This window comes from Nomascus leucogenys, chromosome 18 (genome assembly GCF_006542625.1).
Source record: "Nomascus leucogenys isolate Asia chromosome 18, Asia_NLE_v1, whole genome shotgun sequence".
Lineage (NCBI taxonomy): Eukaryota > Metazoa > Chordata > Mammalia > Primates > Hylobatidae > Nomascus > Nomascus leucogenys.
The window spans coordinates 43,305,829-43,319,205 of record NC_044398.1 but is presented as its reverse complement, the minus strand read 5'-3'; the positions used below and the strand labels follow the sequence as shown (position 1 = coordinate 43,319,205).

The following is a 13,377-nucleotide window of genomic DNA, read 5'->3' as shown; positions in this document are numbered from 1 at the left end:
TGTAGGGGAGTCTATTTCTGGATCTTACTCTATACTGTCCCCCAATTCTCTCTGTTTTCAAGCACAGCATCTGCTTAACAGTAACCTTACAAATCCAGCAAGGAAAGTGTTCCCTATGCGTTTTCTTTTCTTTTACTTTTTTTTTTTTATAGACAGGGTCTCACTCTGTTGCCCAGTGTGGAGTGCAGTGGAGTGATCATGGCTCACTGCAGCCTCGAACTCCTGGACTCAAGCCATCCTCCCACCTCAGCCTCCTGAGCAGTTGGGATTACAGTCATGCGACACCATACCTAATTTTTTCTATTAATTTTTATTTTTTTTTTAGACATGAGGTCTCACTTGGTTGCCCTGGCTCTCTATGTGGTTTTTATTTTTTCAAAAAATTTTTGACTATGCCAGATTTCTTTTTCCATATGAATCTTTCAATTTTTTAATTGTTTTCTCTCTTTTTTAGTTCCTCTTCACCACCACCACACCCCTACCAAGAAAGATAAAAAATTCTGGCTGAAATTTTACTTGGAAGTGCATTAAGTTTTTATAATAGAATTTGGTAGAACTGACATTTTTATGATATACCGTTTCCTCCCCAATATCAAATCACTGTTAAGAGTTCATTGTATATCCTTTAAAATAACTTTATAGTTGGCCGGGCGCAGTAGCTCACGCCTGTAATCCCAACACTTTGGGAGGCTGAGGCAGGCAAATCACAAGGTCAGGAGTTCGAGATCAGCCTGGCCAACATGGTGAAATGCTGTCTCTACTAAAAATACAAAAAATTAGCTGGGCATGGTGGCGGGTGCCTGTAATCCCAGCTACTCGGGAGGCTGAGGCTGAGCCAGGAGAATTGCTTGAACCGGGGAGGTGGAGGTTGCAGTGAGCTGAGATCACGCCATTGCACTCTAGCCTGGGTGACAGTGCGAAACTCCATCTCAAATAAGTAAATAAATAAATAACTTTATAGTTTTTCCTTATATGGGCATTATATTTTATTGTTAGTATGGAGAAAGGCTACTGATTTTTTTGAGAAATGTATTTATCTAAACACTTTGCCAAATGAATTTATTAATCTAGTAGCTTTTAAAAAAATTAGAATCTCTTGTGTTTTCTAGGTCTACCATAGCATTACCAGAAAAGATCATCTTCCCTGTTCTTTGACAATATGTTTATTGATTGTTTTCCCGTTTTATCATGTGGTATGACTTCTAAAATAATGTTGAATAAAAACAGTGATATCAGCATTCTTATTTATTATTTTAATGGAAATGGCATTAGAGTTGCACCTTTTTGATGTTAGCTATCTTTATCATATAAAGTAAGGTTCCTCCTATTAATTTTTATTAGTTGTGGCTATTAAATGTTGTTAAATTCCCTTTTAGTGTGAATTGATATAATCATAAACTTTATCCTTATGGGTATAATAAATTATGATGGTAGCTCTCTTGATATTGAAATATCTGGAATAAACCCTGCTTGGTTATTACATATAGTCATTTAATACACTGCTGCATTCACTTTGCTAATATCAACTTTAGTTTTCTTTTAAATCTTCATTTAATACTTGGATTGGTCTTCAGACTTCTTTTGAAGCCTGCCTGTATCCAGTTTCAGAACTAAGCTTACACCAGCTTTATAGGATCAATTTGGGGCTGATAAAGAGCCCTGTGGAAATGTCGGCTGTCTAGCGGCTGGGTGAGACTCAGCTGCTCGCCGTGTAGGTCTGTTTCCAATCACTATATGGAAATTGGCCTATTTTCTACAATTTCTTCCAATTTATCTTTTCCTAAGTTTTTATCCATTTCTCTAATTTTTCAAATTTGTTGCCATATTACTCTCATTTAAAAAATATGTAATCATAATTACTGTTCTTTTTTTTAAGAGATGGGGTCTTGATATGTTGCTCAGGCTAGACTGCTGTGGCTATTCACAGGTGTGATCATAGCACACTACAGCCTCAAGTGAGCCTCCTGCCTCAGCCTCCCAAGTAGCTGGGACTACAGTTGTGCACCACCATGGTGCCTGGCTATAATTACTCTTTTTATGATTCCTTGTTTATTCCAAATCTTGCATATGTTTTTTTTCTATCTCTTTTTTTCCATCAGCCTCATGAGGAGGTTATTATTATTATTTTTTGGACCTTTCAAAGAACCAGATCTTGGATTTACTATCCTCTGGCTTTCATTTGCTTGAGTCTTTATAGTTTGCAAAGTTTCCATTTTCAGAAGAAGAAAGAGACCCAGGAACATTCTGTGGCTTGCTCAAGGCCCCAAAGCCTGCTAGCAAGTGGCTGAGCTGGAAGTTAAGCTAGGCGGCTGACTCCAGGCTGCTCCAAGAGATCTCTGAGCCAAGCTTTTGAAGGCACCATCAGTGGTGCCTGGGATCTCCGGGGATCTCCCAGCAATTTTGTCTTCTTTTAGGTCACCTGTCCCTTTACCTGCTGCTTCAGTTTCTTAGGCACAGGGCTTCTCTCTGGTAGCAGACGGGAAGCTCCTCTGAGGCTATGTGCCCCGGGAGACCGTGGGGAGCCTGGAATCTAGAGTCAGATGACCTGGCTTGAATCCTAGCTCTGTGGCTGGCTGTGGGCACCTGTGTCTCAGTTTCCTTATCTGGGTAAAATGATCAACATCAATAGAGCCCACTACCTAGGATGGTTGTGGTGATGATTACACAAATAAAGATAGGTTATCTAAAACCCCAGTGGTCAAATGTGCTTCAGAATCCAGAATTTTTAGGATTTTAGCAGTGGGTGTACTTCGTTATGTGCCATCCCCGGTCTAGGGCAACATACTATTTTACAATCAAACAGAGCAGTATTTCTGCAGTGATCCACATGCATATCACATTGAATGGAGAAAGCCTCTAAATAACCTCACCTATTGCTTCAAAGAAGGTTTGTTTACAAACAATGAATTTGCTGCACATTTTGAAATATGCAGCAGTTTTCAGATTTTTTAGATTTAGAATCGAGGATGAGGGATTGTGGACTGTGCAGGTTAACCCATAGGACAGCCTTGGCATGTGGCTGGTGCCTGACCTATCCAGCTGCTATTGTGTCCACAGCTCCCAAGGTCCAGTTCATGGACATTATTTGCTGAATGCTCATCTGCCAGTCTCCCACGGTGTCCCCTGCGCAGTTCCTCCCTACTCCTAGGGACCTATGCCCAGTCCAGTCCTGGCCTTGGACCCTGCTGTCTGCACACCAGCTAACAGCCTGGCAGTGGGCTGGTGCCAGGAACAGGGGGAGACAAAGCCCTGTGCCCGCCTGCCTTTCCTCCAGGGTCTCCCTCTTCCTCCTGCCTCATCTCAGGTGGACGTTAAGAACTCACATCATCATCAAAGGTGGCATACCAGGACTGGCCTGGCCCCTGACCCCAGAACCCATGGTGCCCCTCAGTGGTCTTGGTCTCCAGCTCAGCCCACAGCTTCACCTGCCTGGCCCCTGGCAGCACCTTGAATGGGGGCCCTTGGTCAGGGTGCTGGGGTGGAGAGTGCAGAATATCATCCCAGGGCAGGTCCTCCACAGTGTGCCTCCACCGGCCAGGGGCTTCTCAAGTTTGCCTTGGAGAGTAGAGCCCTCTCCGCCCCTATGGACAGCCCACTTCAGGGCCTGCAGGAAGCCCTAGTGTCTTTCAAGACATAGCTTCCTCAGCTGGAGTGTGAATGGAGCCACCCAGGAGCCCTGGATCGCGGAGGACTGAGCTGCTCAGAAAGGTGTGCCCCCTAGCAGCCTACCTGGATGGCAATGGGGACAATCTTGTTGGCCAGGTTCTTATACAGCAAGCAGATGGGAGCAGCCAGGAACTGGAGTGTGCAGGGGTCTGTTTTGTTGGCATCGATGCCATCCAGCAGCTCAAAGTCCACGATGAAAATGTTCCCTTGCTGCAGGAGGCAGAGAGATGTGTCCAAATCAGGCTCAGCAGATGGACCAAAAATCAGGCCTGGGGAAAGAGTGATGACCTCTGGGGACCCCTCTCCCTTTCCTGCGACTCAGCGGAGTTCAGAATGTGTAATTCTCTCCTCTGACTCCAAGGCTGATTGACTCACATGGAAGGTGTTCACAGATTGTGACAGTTCGGGGTAAGGTGAAGGAATGGCAGCAGCTCATTCGGCATTTGTGGTGTCTGAAACCTGCTTGACTGGCACGAAAGATGAGAGACCGCCCTGAGTGTCAGTTTACTAAGAAGAAAGAGGTTAGGTGAAATAGATGTGACGAGTTAAATGCCAAAAAATGATGCTGCCGAAATCTACACAGAAGTCAAAACTGGGCGAACTCAACCCCAGTCAGAGCCAGGACAGGGGTCTCCCTTGGGAGGAAGAGACAGGAAGCGGGGCGGGGCTGTCCGCCGGGTAGGGTAGGGGGGCTGCGGGGGAAGGAAGAGGGGATTCTGCACAGACAGGGGCATCTACAGGGGTTGAGAGGGGTCTCCAGGAGGTAGGGAAGGTCTGCGGGGGCGGGAATGAACGCGTTTCGGGAAAGGGGCTGCAGAAGCAGAGGGGGAAGAGTCTGCAGTGGCTGGGGAGGTGGGGGTGGTCTGCAGGGTTGGCGTGTTGTGCCCTGGTCTGAGACTGGCGACACGGCGGGTCATTTGTGTAAATTCGTCAGGCTTGCTGACCCGCGGATCCGTGCACTTTGCTGTAGGAGCCAACACACCTCGGCACACAACGAGCGTGCCGGTGAAGCGGGAGGCGGGCGGCTGCTGCGAGCCGCGCAGTGGGTCCCGCAGAGGGGCCCCTAGGAACGCCAGGTGCAGGGTAGGCCTGCTGGGCCGGGAAAGCAGCGCTTAGGCTGGGGGCATGGCCACTCCTTCTGAAGCCTTTTCTGTTTCCTGAGTGATGAAGGAAAGGGTGAGGGTCCCGGCTGCGGAGGGGTCAGGATCTACTCTGCCTGGAGACATCCCAGAGCGGTCCCCTGCAGCTCCACCGACCGTGCCCACACGTAGGACCCCCGGGCTGCCTGGCGGCACGCAGGACAGAAGCCACCCACCCAGGACGGCAGGAGCTCGGAGCCTGGCCACCGCCCTCCTCCTTTATGTCGTGTGACACCAGGGATGAGCTCTGAGCATCTGTCGCGATGGGCAGGGGGAGCGGGGGTGGGGACGGGGACTTTCCCCGCAGAGGCACTCAGGGCACCTTGTGTTGAGGGGGGCAGGTGGAGATCCTTGGGTTGGTCGGGCACATTGGTGTCTAGCCTTCTAGGACTACGGCTGGACAGCTGGACCCAGGCTGGTGAAGGTGATACTGGGAATAGGAGGCCTGGGATTTGGGGCCAATGCCTGCAGCATTTCTCTGTTATCCCAAGCCTCCCTTTCATCTTTCTGGAAAACCAGGGGCGGGCCTACCTTTCAGTTCTGACGTTTTAAGATTCTGCTTCTGACAGTGGAGTTTTGGCCTGTCTAGAATCCCTGTCCCCTCTGGGTCAGCGTATTCCATTCTCCTGGCCGTGGGCACTGGCTCACAGAATCAGTGAGGCCCGAGGATGGCCTAAGACATCTGCTGGGAGTGCTGGGAAACAGGGTCTTTCTTGCTGGGAGTGGGTGGTGTTTGCTAAGCTGGTGGAAGGTAAATCTGAAGCTGCTGGTGATCATTCTTTACCTCCACATAAGGAAACCCTCCTAAGGAAAAAACCACCAGAGGCAGAGGATTGAGACATGGAGAGAGAGAGAGAGAGACAGTGCAGGGGATGATCTGAGCCCTGGTCCCAAATGAGTTAGCATTGCTTTTTACTGTTGCCTGAGCCAATAGAGTTCTTGGATTAAACCAAATGGAGTTGATTTTTTTGATTTGAAACCAAAGAATCCAAATATAAAGTCTAAGAACTCAAACAAACTTGAGCTGGAACACTGAATCAATACCAACAACAGGGATACAATTTCTCTATTCATGTTCCGGAAAATAACTGCACATTTTAAAAAACAGTGGAGGCGTTTTTAGTAGGCCACAAGCTTGCTGTAGATCACTAAGGTGCTGCCAGATGGGTAGCGTGAATGACTGTGGGGATTAAGAATCATGCTGGTATGTAGCAGATGGGGCAGTGTGTGTTTAAGAGTATAGTCAGTGAGGGGTGGGTCAGCTCAAAGGAAAGGTGACCCATAACCCACGTGCCCTGGAGGTGGCCAGGACTCCCAGTGGGAGGCTGATACCCTGCCCAGGTGCTGAGGACTGCCGCTCCTTGGCTGCTTGGTGCAGAGATGGCTGCTCGGAGTCTTCCAATTCTAGGATTCTATATGGCTTAAGGTTCTATGATCTCTGACTTGAAGTTTGAAACCTATAGCCACCGAATCAATGTTACTACGTCTAGCAATTCAGTCCACTCAGGAACACAGATGCTCTCTCAGTGTGTGGGGGATTGTAACTGTCAGCTGTTCACATGACCAGGAAGTGCTCTGGGCCTGGTTGGGTGCAGGAGGAGGAGGTTAGGAAGCACTGCCTGTACTGGGGCAGGAGACCTGCCCAGGGACTTCAGCTGGGTGGGTGGCCCTCTAAGATTCAGGTGGGCCAGGTACTGGGGCTGTAGGATTATGTCTAAAGGGCACCAACCATCCCTCTCCAACTAGGGCCCCAGGGTAAGCTGAGCTGAAAAGACTGGAAGCAGCAGAGGCCCCCTGGACACCTGGGGATAGGCAGCAGGGCCTGGGTGGCAGGAGGCCCCATCACGCTGTCTCCATGGGGAAGAGGCAGGCTGATGGGCCAGCGCCTGTTGCTGAGCCCCACCAGATCCAGGTGGAGTTGGTTTGAACTTCTTCTGTCTCAAGACTAGGTCAGCCTTGCAGCCGGAGGCGGCTGAGTCTGCAGGTGAGGGTGGGGAGGAGGATGCGACAGGAGCATGGGCAGCAGCATTTCTAACGAGAAAGTCAACCATTCTGTTGGGTTTCTCCTCGTGCCCCTTTTTTATTCTCACACAAGTTCTGCTTCTTTCTCCAGTGTTCTCCCCTTTGCAAGGTGGGTGACAACCGATGACCTTGTGTATAAAGCACCTGTCACAATGCCTGTCCCACCACAGGCCCCTAATCAAGGGTAGCTCCTGTAATTATTGATACTGATAGTGAAAATATTGACATTATGTTCCCAGACTCGAGCATCATGGAGAAACATTCCCTGCAATTCCTCCTCTGATGTTGCACAAGACAGTCTGCATAATGCCCAGGACCCTGGCTGACACTGCTGCCAGGAAAAGGAAGCGGCTGCTCTAGGCCAGATGGACCTGCAGTTAGCATCTTGGGGGCCTATGAGCACTGGCCAGGAGGAAGTGCCTTCCACCTGACAGACTGTGACCTTGGCCACCCCCAGCCCATCAACCCCTACCTGGACCTCCTGCTCCAAGCTGAGCTGCCGCTCCAGGCTGCATTCTACCATCTCCGTGGTCACCGGAAGCTTCTTAGGCAGCTCTGTGCAGCGCTGGATCAACACAGGGTTGCAGCCATTCAGGAACTGGTAGCCAAACATCAGGTCCTCCTGCCAGTGATTCATGACCCGCTCTACCAGGAGAGAAGCGAGGCCCACCCTGAGCTCTGAGTAGAGGGCAGCCAGGGCCGTGGCCCTCCTGACCTCACCTGAGAGCAGAGTCCCTGCGTGGTCTCCTCCCCCAAGTGCTCCCTAGATGGGCACAGCTCCAACTGCTGCCCCCTGCCTGTCACTGGGTCACGCTGTGGCACCAACTCATCATACCTGAGCTGGCCCTTAGTGGCTCAGAAGACCCTGGGGCACTCAGGTCCTTCAGCCCAGCATGGAGTGTCCAGGATGGAAGGAGGAGGGCGTGGAGGAGAGTCTCTGGGGGCAGTTTGCCAAGTTTGGTTCCCCATGTGCTGATTTCAGCACCTCTTCTTGTCCAGCCACTCCTGCCTCCTTAACGTCCTTCCCATGCCATGACTGGCCACTATGAAGCTAGTGCTCTCATCAAACATATCCTAGTCCAAAGGAACCCAAAGTTGCTTTCATGTAAATGCCTAAAACACAAGCCAAGTTCTGCCTTTGCTCTGTTCAGAAGCACAAATGATTGATTTGTGCCAAGAAAATGTTCTGATACTTTTGAGACTTTTGATAGTAAAATGAGGTCGAGGGTGCTCGAGCTTGAATATCTGAGGAGGAGAAACCTCTGGGCACAAGGGTGACCACAGTGATGGCAAAAGGTGTGGAGTGTAGGGGGTGCTGTTCAGGGTGGCATGGTGGCAGCGAGGCCCCCATGCTGCAGCAGGTAGGAAAGCCCTTGTCAATTTCCTGGCAAGTCTCAGACAGGAGAGCAGCATCCCCTGTCCCCAGCACCACTTGGGCCCCCAGAGGCACACTCACCAGAAATAGTGTTGCTGATCTTGACAAAGATTTTCTCAAAGTCAGCGAAGTCATTCCAAGAAGACTGGAACATGTGCATGAAGCGGTTGATGAACAGGTTCTCCATCCTGCAGACCAGGAGAGAGGTCACCCTGTACACACCAGCCATGCCTCCCTCTGCAGAGCCCCTTCACACCGAGCTCTCAGGGGTCCTCATAACCCCGCCCCCTCCAGGCAGCTCTGCAGAGGCAGGTGATTGGCTTTGCAGAACCAGGACAGAAACTGGCATCTATACGGGATGCTGTTCTACTGCACCTCACCTGTCGAAGAGACAGGCCAGTACCCTCCAGAATAGCCTACGATGCCTTGAATTCCATTCACACATGTGTTCATTCATTCATTCTTTCTTTCACTCATCAGGGACTTGCTGACCCCCACTCGGTGGTCCAGTCCCTGAGAAAGCTTCTAGGAACAGCGATCCAGCTGCTCTACTGTGTTGCCTGGATTTTGGGGTGATGAACAGTTCAATTGACTTGAAAACTCATTTATTTTCTGCTAAATGGCTCCGTGCTTGGTGCTGAGGAGGACAGAAGTTTCCAAATGCTCACTGCATAGGACAAGAAAATAGAAACCCAAGGCCAGAGCTTGCTAAATTCAGAATGCAGGCTGCAGGTACTAAGGAGTGAGATGTGAGTGTATGAGCAATCCCCAGGGCTTCCTGGAGGAGGCAGGGTGTGGGATGGGTCCAGGAAAGGTGAAAAAGAGGGGAGAGGCTTCCCAGGCTTCCTTCATAACCCTGCAGGGTGCAGGACAGGAGCATGGGAGTGCTGCCCAGTGTTCACCATGACACACTGTGCCTCAGTTTCTCTCTCTGGCACACAAGAGACTGAGATTAACAAGATAGCCTGTTGCCTTTCCCCCGTCAGTGCTCAATCACTGCCCACTCTTCGGCCTTGACTCTCGCAGCCCCTCAGAGCTCAGGCCTTTGCCTTGGGCCTTTGCACATCTGTTTCCTTCAGGCTGGAATGCTCTGTGCCCCTTTCTTTTCTGCTGTGGACTAAATTGTGCTCCCCAAATTCATGTGTTGAAGACTTGACCCCCAGTGTGATGGCATTAGGAGGTGGGGCCTTTGGGAGGTGATTAGGGTTAGATGAGGTCACGAGGGTGGGGCACCCGTGATGGGATTAGCGTCCTCCTAAGAAGAGGAAGGCACCAGAGGGCTTATTCATGCCCTGTCCCCCTCTATCCTCTGCCAAGTGACCATGCTGTGGGAACACAGAGACATCTGCAAGCTGGGAAGAAGGCCCTCACCAGCAAGTGGATTGGCTGGCACCCTAATCTTGGACTTCTAGCCTCCAGGCCTGTGAGAGACAAATGTCTGCTGTTTAAGCCATCTGGTCTGTGGTATTTTGATGTGGCTGTCCCAATAGACTATGCCATTCTCTTAGTGCGCACATGAGGTGAGTGTGTCTGGAGGGCTCACTGGAGTGATGCTGTCTCTGTTCATTTCCTCTGTAGCTCTTACTGCGGCTTAAGTGCAAACTCATGTGTATGAATCTGTGCCCGCTGCCCTGTGCATGCTGAGGGCACGGTCATGTCTGCACTTTACTCAGCATTGAGCCCAGGCCTCCTAGTGTCCAGAGGGGCTCATGCAGCATCGCCTCATGGACTAAGAGGTGACCTCACCTGGTGCAGGGGACTGTGCCCGGGGCACTCCTCTAGTGGCTCCCCTTCCTGCCCACCCCCGAGGAGGCAGCCGTAGGTGGCCAGGACCCAGTGCTCTGCCTGGACCCACTTCTCAGGTGGAGCATGGCTGGGTCTGAGCTGTAGACACACACCTTGTCATGGGGAAAGCTGGGGAGTCAGGGACCTCCCCACATCCTCCTGATCCAGCAGAATCAGAGGATGGAGGCTGTGGAGAGCCTGGCTGATGGGACACAGGGCTTGGTGACATCCCAGCTCTGTTGTCCCAGGGGAATCACCCTGTGAACATGCATGAAGGCAGCAAACTGGAGCAACCACAGGGGGGAACTCCTAGGATAAGCAGGAGACACTGGGGGTCTCTCCCGCCTGCCCTGCCAGGTCTAGGGGTGCATCCAGGCAGAACAGCAATCCCCTTCCATCCTTTCTTAGCTTAACAAATGCTTCTTTCCTTTGTCCTGGCTACCCTCGGTCTCCTAGGAGGCCATGATGCTTAGGAGAGGGTCCTGGGGCCACAAGGCTGGAGGCCTTTGTGAGTACTGTCTTTTTCTCCTCATGTGTCAGGATGAACAAGCAGCCTGCAGGTGACCAAGAGGGTGAACTGCTGGAAGTTGCCATGGCACAGCCTGGGCAGTGTGGCCGGCTTTGTGATGGGCTGCATACAGTAGGTGCTCAGTGCTACAGCAACCTGGAGCTGTCGAATAATACCAGCATCATCTTCCAGTCCTTCTGGTACCTTCTTCACTTGGATCCAGCCCCTCGTGGGGAAGGAGGGGCTTTTACACAGGTGCTTGCTTCCAGGGAGGCTGCTGTGGCCTCACCATGGCTACGACCAGCAGCCAGGCACTGGAATACCCAGAGAAGCTTCTTTCAGCCTTGCTGCCTCCTTCCTCCCCCAGCACCCCTCGTCAGCTGAGTGTTCTGGGCTAGGAACCCTTGTCAATCTGGAGGAGTAAACCTCACTGTAGCATCTGGTGTCAGTCTGGGTGGGAAAAGAACTTATTTCTGGGAGATGAGAGGCCTTCCCAGGCCCCGAGGGCCCTGTAGGGCCTGAAGATGGCCCAGCGCCAGATGGTGCCCCAGAAAGAGGTCCTGTGCTGGCGCGCCTGAGGTCCCGGGTGGTCGCTCGCCCCTGTTCTTTGGAGGAACCAGGAGTGAGTCACCATCTACCCAGCTGGGTCTGTTTGATCTCAAAACAGGAGGTTTACTCTGAAAACAGGGTGGGCGTGGTAGTTCTCAGAAGAAGCCACAGATCTAGGAAGAAGTGGAGTTAGGAGGAACATATTTGCATGTCATCTAGAGGCAAAACATTTCTATATCCTTACAGAAAACTGGAATATTCAGGGCTTCGAAGATCCGCTTTTGTAAACAGAAGGAACCTGCAGGCCAGAGAGGGCACCAGGCTTTTTCAAGGCCACACAGGCAGGTAACAGCCACCTTGATCACCTGGCCTAGGGGTGGTGACCTAGCGTTCTCCTGAATCTTCAGCTTTCTCCTGTGCCAAACTGTGGCCCAGGCTGGGCACCAGCTGTTGGCCGTGTGCCAGGTGAGCCCCCCACCCCTGGCCCCTACTTCTCTCAGGACGGGCCACATTTCTGCACTGTCCCGCCTCACTGGGAAGGAAACTCTCTTTCTCAATTTCCTTGAATGAGGAGGCCATTGAGGTTCACCTGACCTCTGTCTCCCTGCTCTTTCCTTCTGCTAACAGCTTTTCCATTTTTTACGCCACAGTTGTGCTGTGCAGGGCGGGAGCAAAGCTTGCTGAGGAGGGCTGGCCCCCTTCCAGGCACAGCAGGTGGCTAGGAGGAACTGCCTGCCAGAATTACTCAGAAGCAGCGGCAAGGAAACCAAGCTGTCCCCAGCCAGAGGTTTAACGGGGAAGGCCTCCTTGGTGACTTCAGCCAAGTTTCAGTTTCCTGCCGTGGGCACTGAGTTTAACCCACTCTAGGGGGTGAGTGTAGCCGTCCAGATTTTAGCAAGGGCCCTAGGGGATTCTGACACAAGCTATACTTTGAGAACCACTGCTGAAGAGTCTGCAATGTTTTCCAAATCAATTTGACTACAGAACAAATCGTTTTTTTGAGGGAAACATGACTTCATGCTTTGTATTAACTCTTGGTCTTATTTTATGACGCATTTTTAACAACAACGTGATGCTACCTTAGCAAATAAAATTGAAATTTTCTAGCCTTGTCTAACTTTTAGATGGGATTCCCCCCTACATTTTCCAAATAAATTTATTTTACAATGGGACACATCTCTTGATTTCATAACAAAATTTAATGAAAGTTAGTATGTTTTATAGGCATCAGTTAATAGAAGGGGATTATTTTTTAAATTTCCAAGGATTTCAGAGGCTTTCGGGTAGCATTTGGGAAGTTAAGTGGGAGAATCCTACTTGTGTCACAGGAAAAGTGGTTCCTATGAGTTCTTTGGTGACTTGGGGCCAAATGGTTTCTGAGTTGGGATGACGATAAGAGGGGATGTGGTCTTCTTCCCATATACAAACCCACGCTCTGCTTTCCAAAGCCAGGCCAGCAGGCCCCCTCCTCTTCCGGCCTCTCTTTCCTCCGCCATCACTTCTCCGGATCCCCAGCCTGGGCCCTCACCCTTCCTCGTGCTGGTACGTCCCTCCCTTCCTCCACAGGCACTCTGCCGGTCCACTGAGCTCAGGGCCCTTCTCTTCTGGCCTGGCGCCTCCGCAGCCTTCCTTGCCTGGGGGACTATCGCTCCTTCCCTGCACCCCTGGTGCCTTTTGTTTTTGTCTTTTGAGACAGGATCTCACTCTGTCGCCCAGGCGGGAGTTCAGTGGCGCAGATCACTGCAGCTTCCACCTCCCCGGCTCAACCGATCCTCCCGTTCGGGCATCCCCGAACATTGGGATTACAGGCGTGAGCCTCCGCACCCACTCCCTACCGATCATCCCCCTTCAGGACGCTGCCATCCATGTAGCTGGGTCGCCTGGAGCACGGGGCATGTGGCTGGCCTGCGGGGCTGGGGCAGGGCCGGTGGGAGTGGCTGCCCTCAGAGCGCACCCCCTAGGCCTCTGCCTGCCCCTAGGCTCCCTCTCCCCCGTCCCTTGTCGGGAGTCCCTCGTCAGCTTCTCTGCTCAGCCCGGCTGCGCAGCGCTCTCAACCCAACCCCAGGACTCATCTTCGCCCCAGCCTCCTTCGTGCCCAGCGTCCCTTGTAAATGACCCCCCGGGCCGGGTGCCCCGCTTTCTCCCTCGGCCTCTTCCCCGTGGCCTGCTCTCCGCCCGCCCGCGCTCGCCCGGCCTCCCTGCCTCTGCGCCTTCACCTGACCGCAAAGGCGGCCAGGGCAGCCTTCGCGCGGCTTGACTGTCACGGCTCCCTATTTGCCCCTGGACGTGGGAAACTCGGGCTCATAGCGCCTCTACGTACACTGCGGCACAGA

At 51.7% G+C, this 13,377-nt stretch overlaps 1 protein-coding gene across 1 annotated transcript in view; it reads right to left on the bottom strand.

Moving 5' to 3' along the window:
- The window catches only part of ALOX5 (arachidonate 5-lipoxygenase), a 76,194-nt gene that overhangs the window by 13,644 nt on the left and 49,173 nt on the right, over positions 1-13,377 (bottom strand). The window contains exons 5-7 of the mRNA XM_030798505.1: positions 8,284-8,390; positions 7,300-7,472; positions 3,730-3,876 (exon numbers count right to left, since the gene is read on the bottom strand). Of these exons, the coding sequence (XP_030654365.1) occupies positions 3,730-3,876; positions 7,300-7,472; positions 8,284-8,390 (427 nt within the window). The remainder of the gene's footprint in view (positions 1-3,729; positions 3,877-7,299; positions 7,473-8,283; positions 8,391-13,377) is intronic.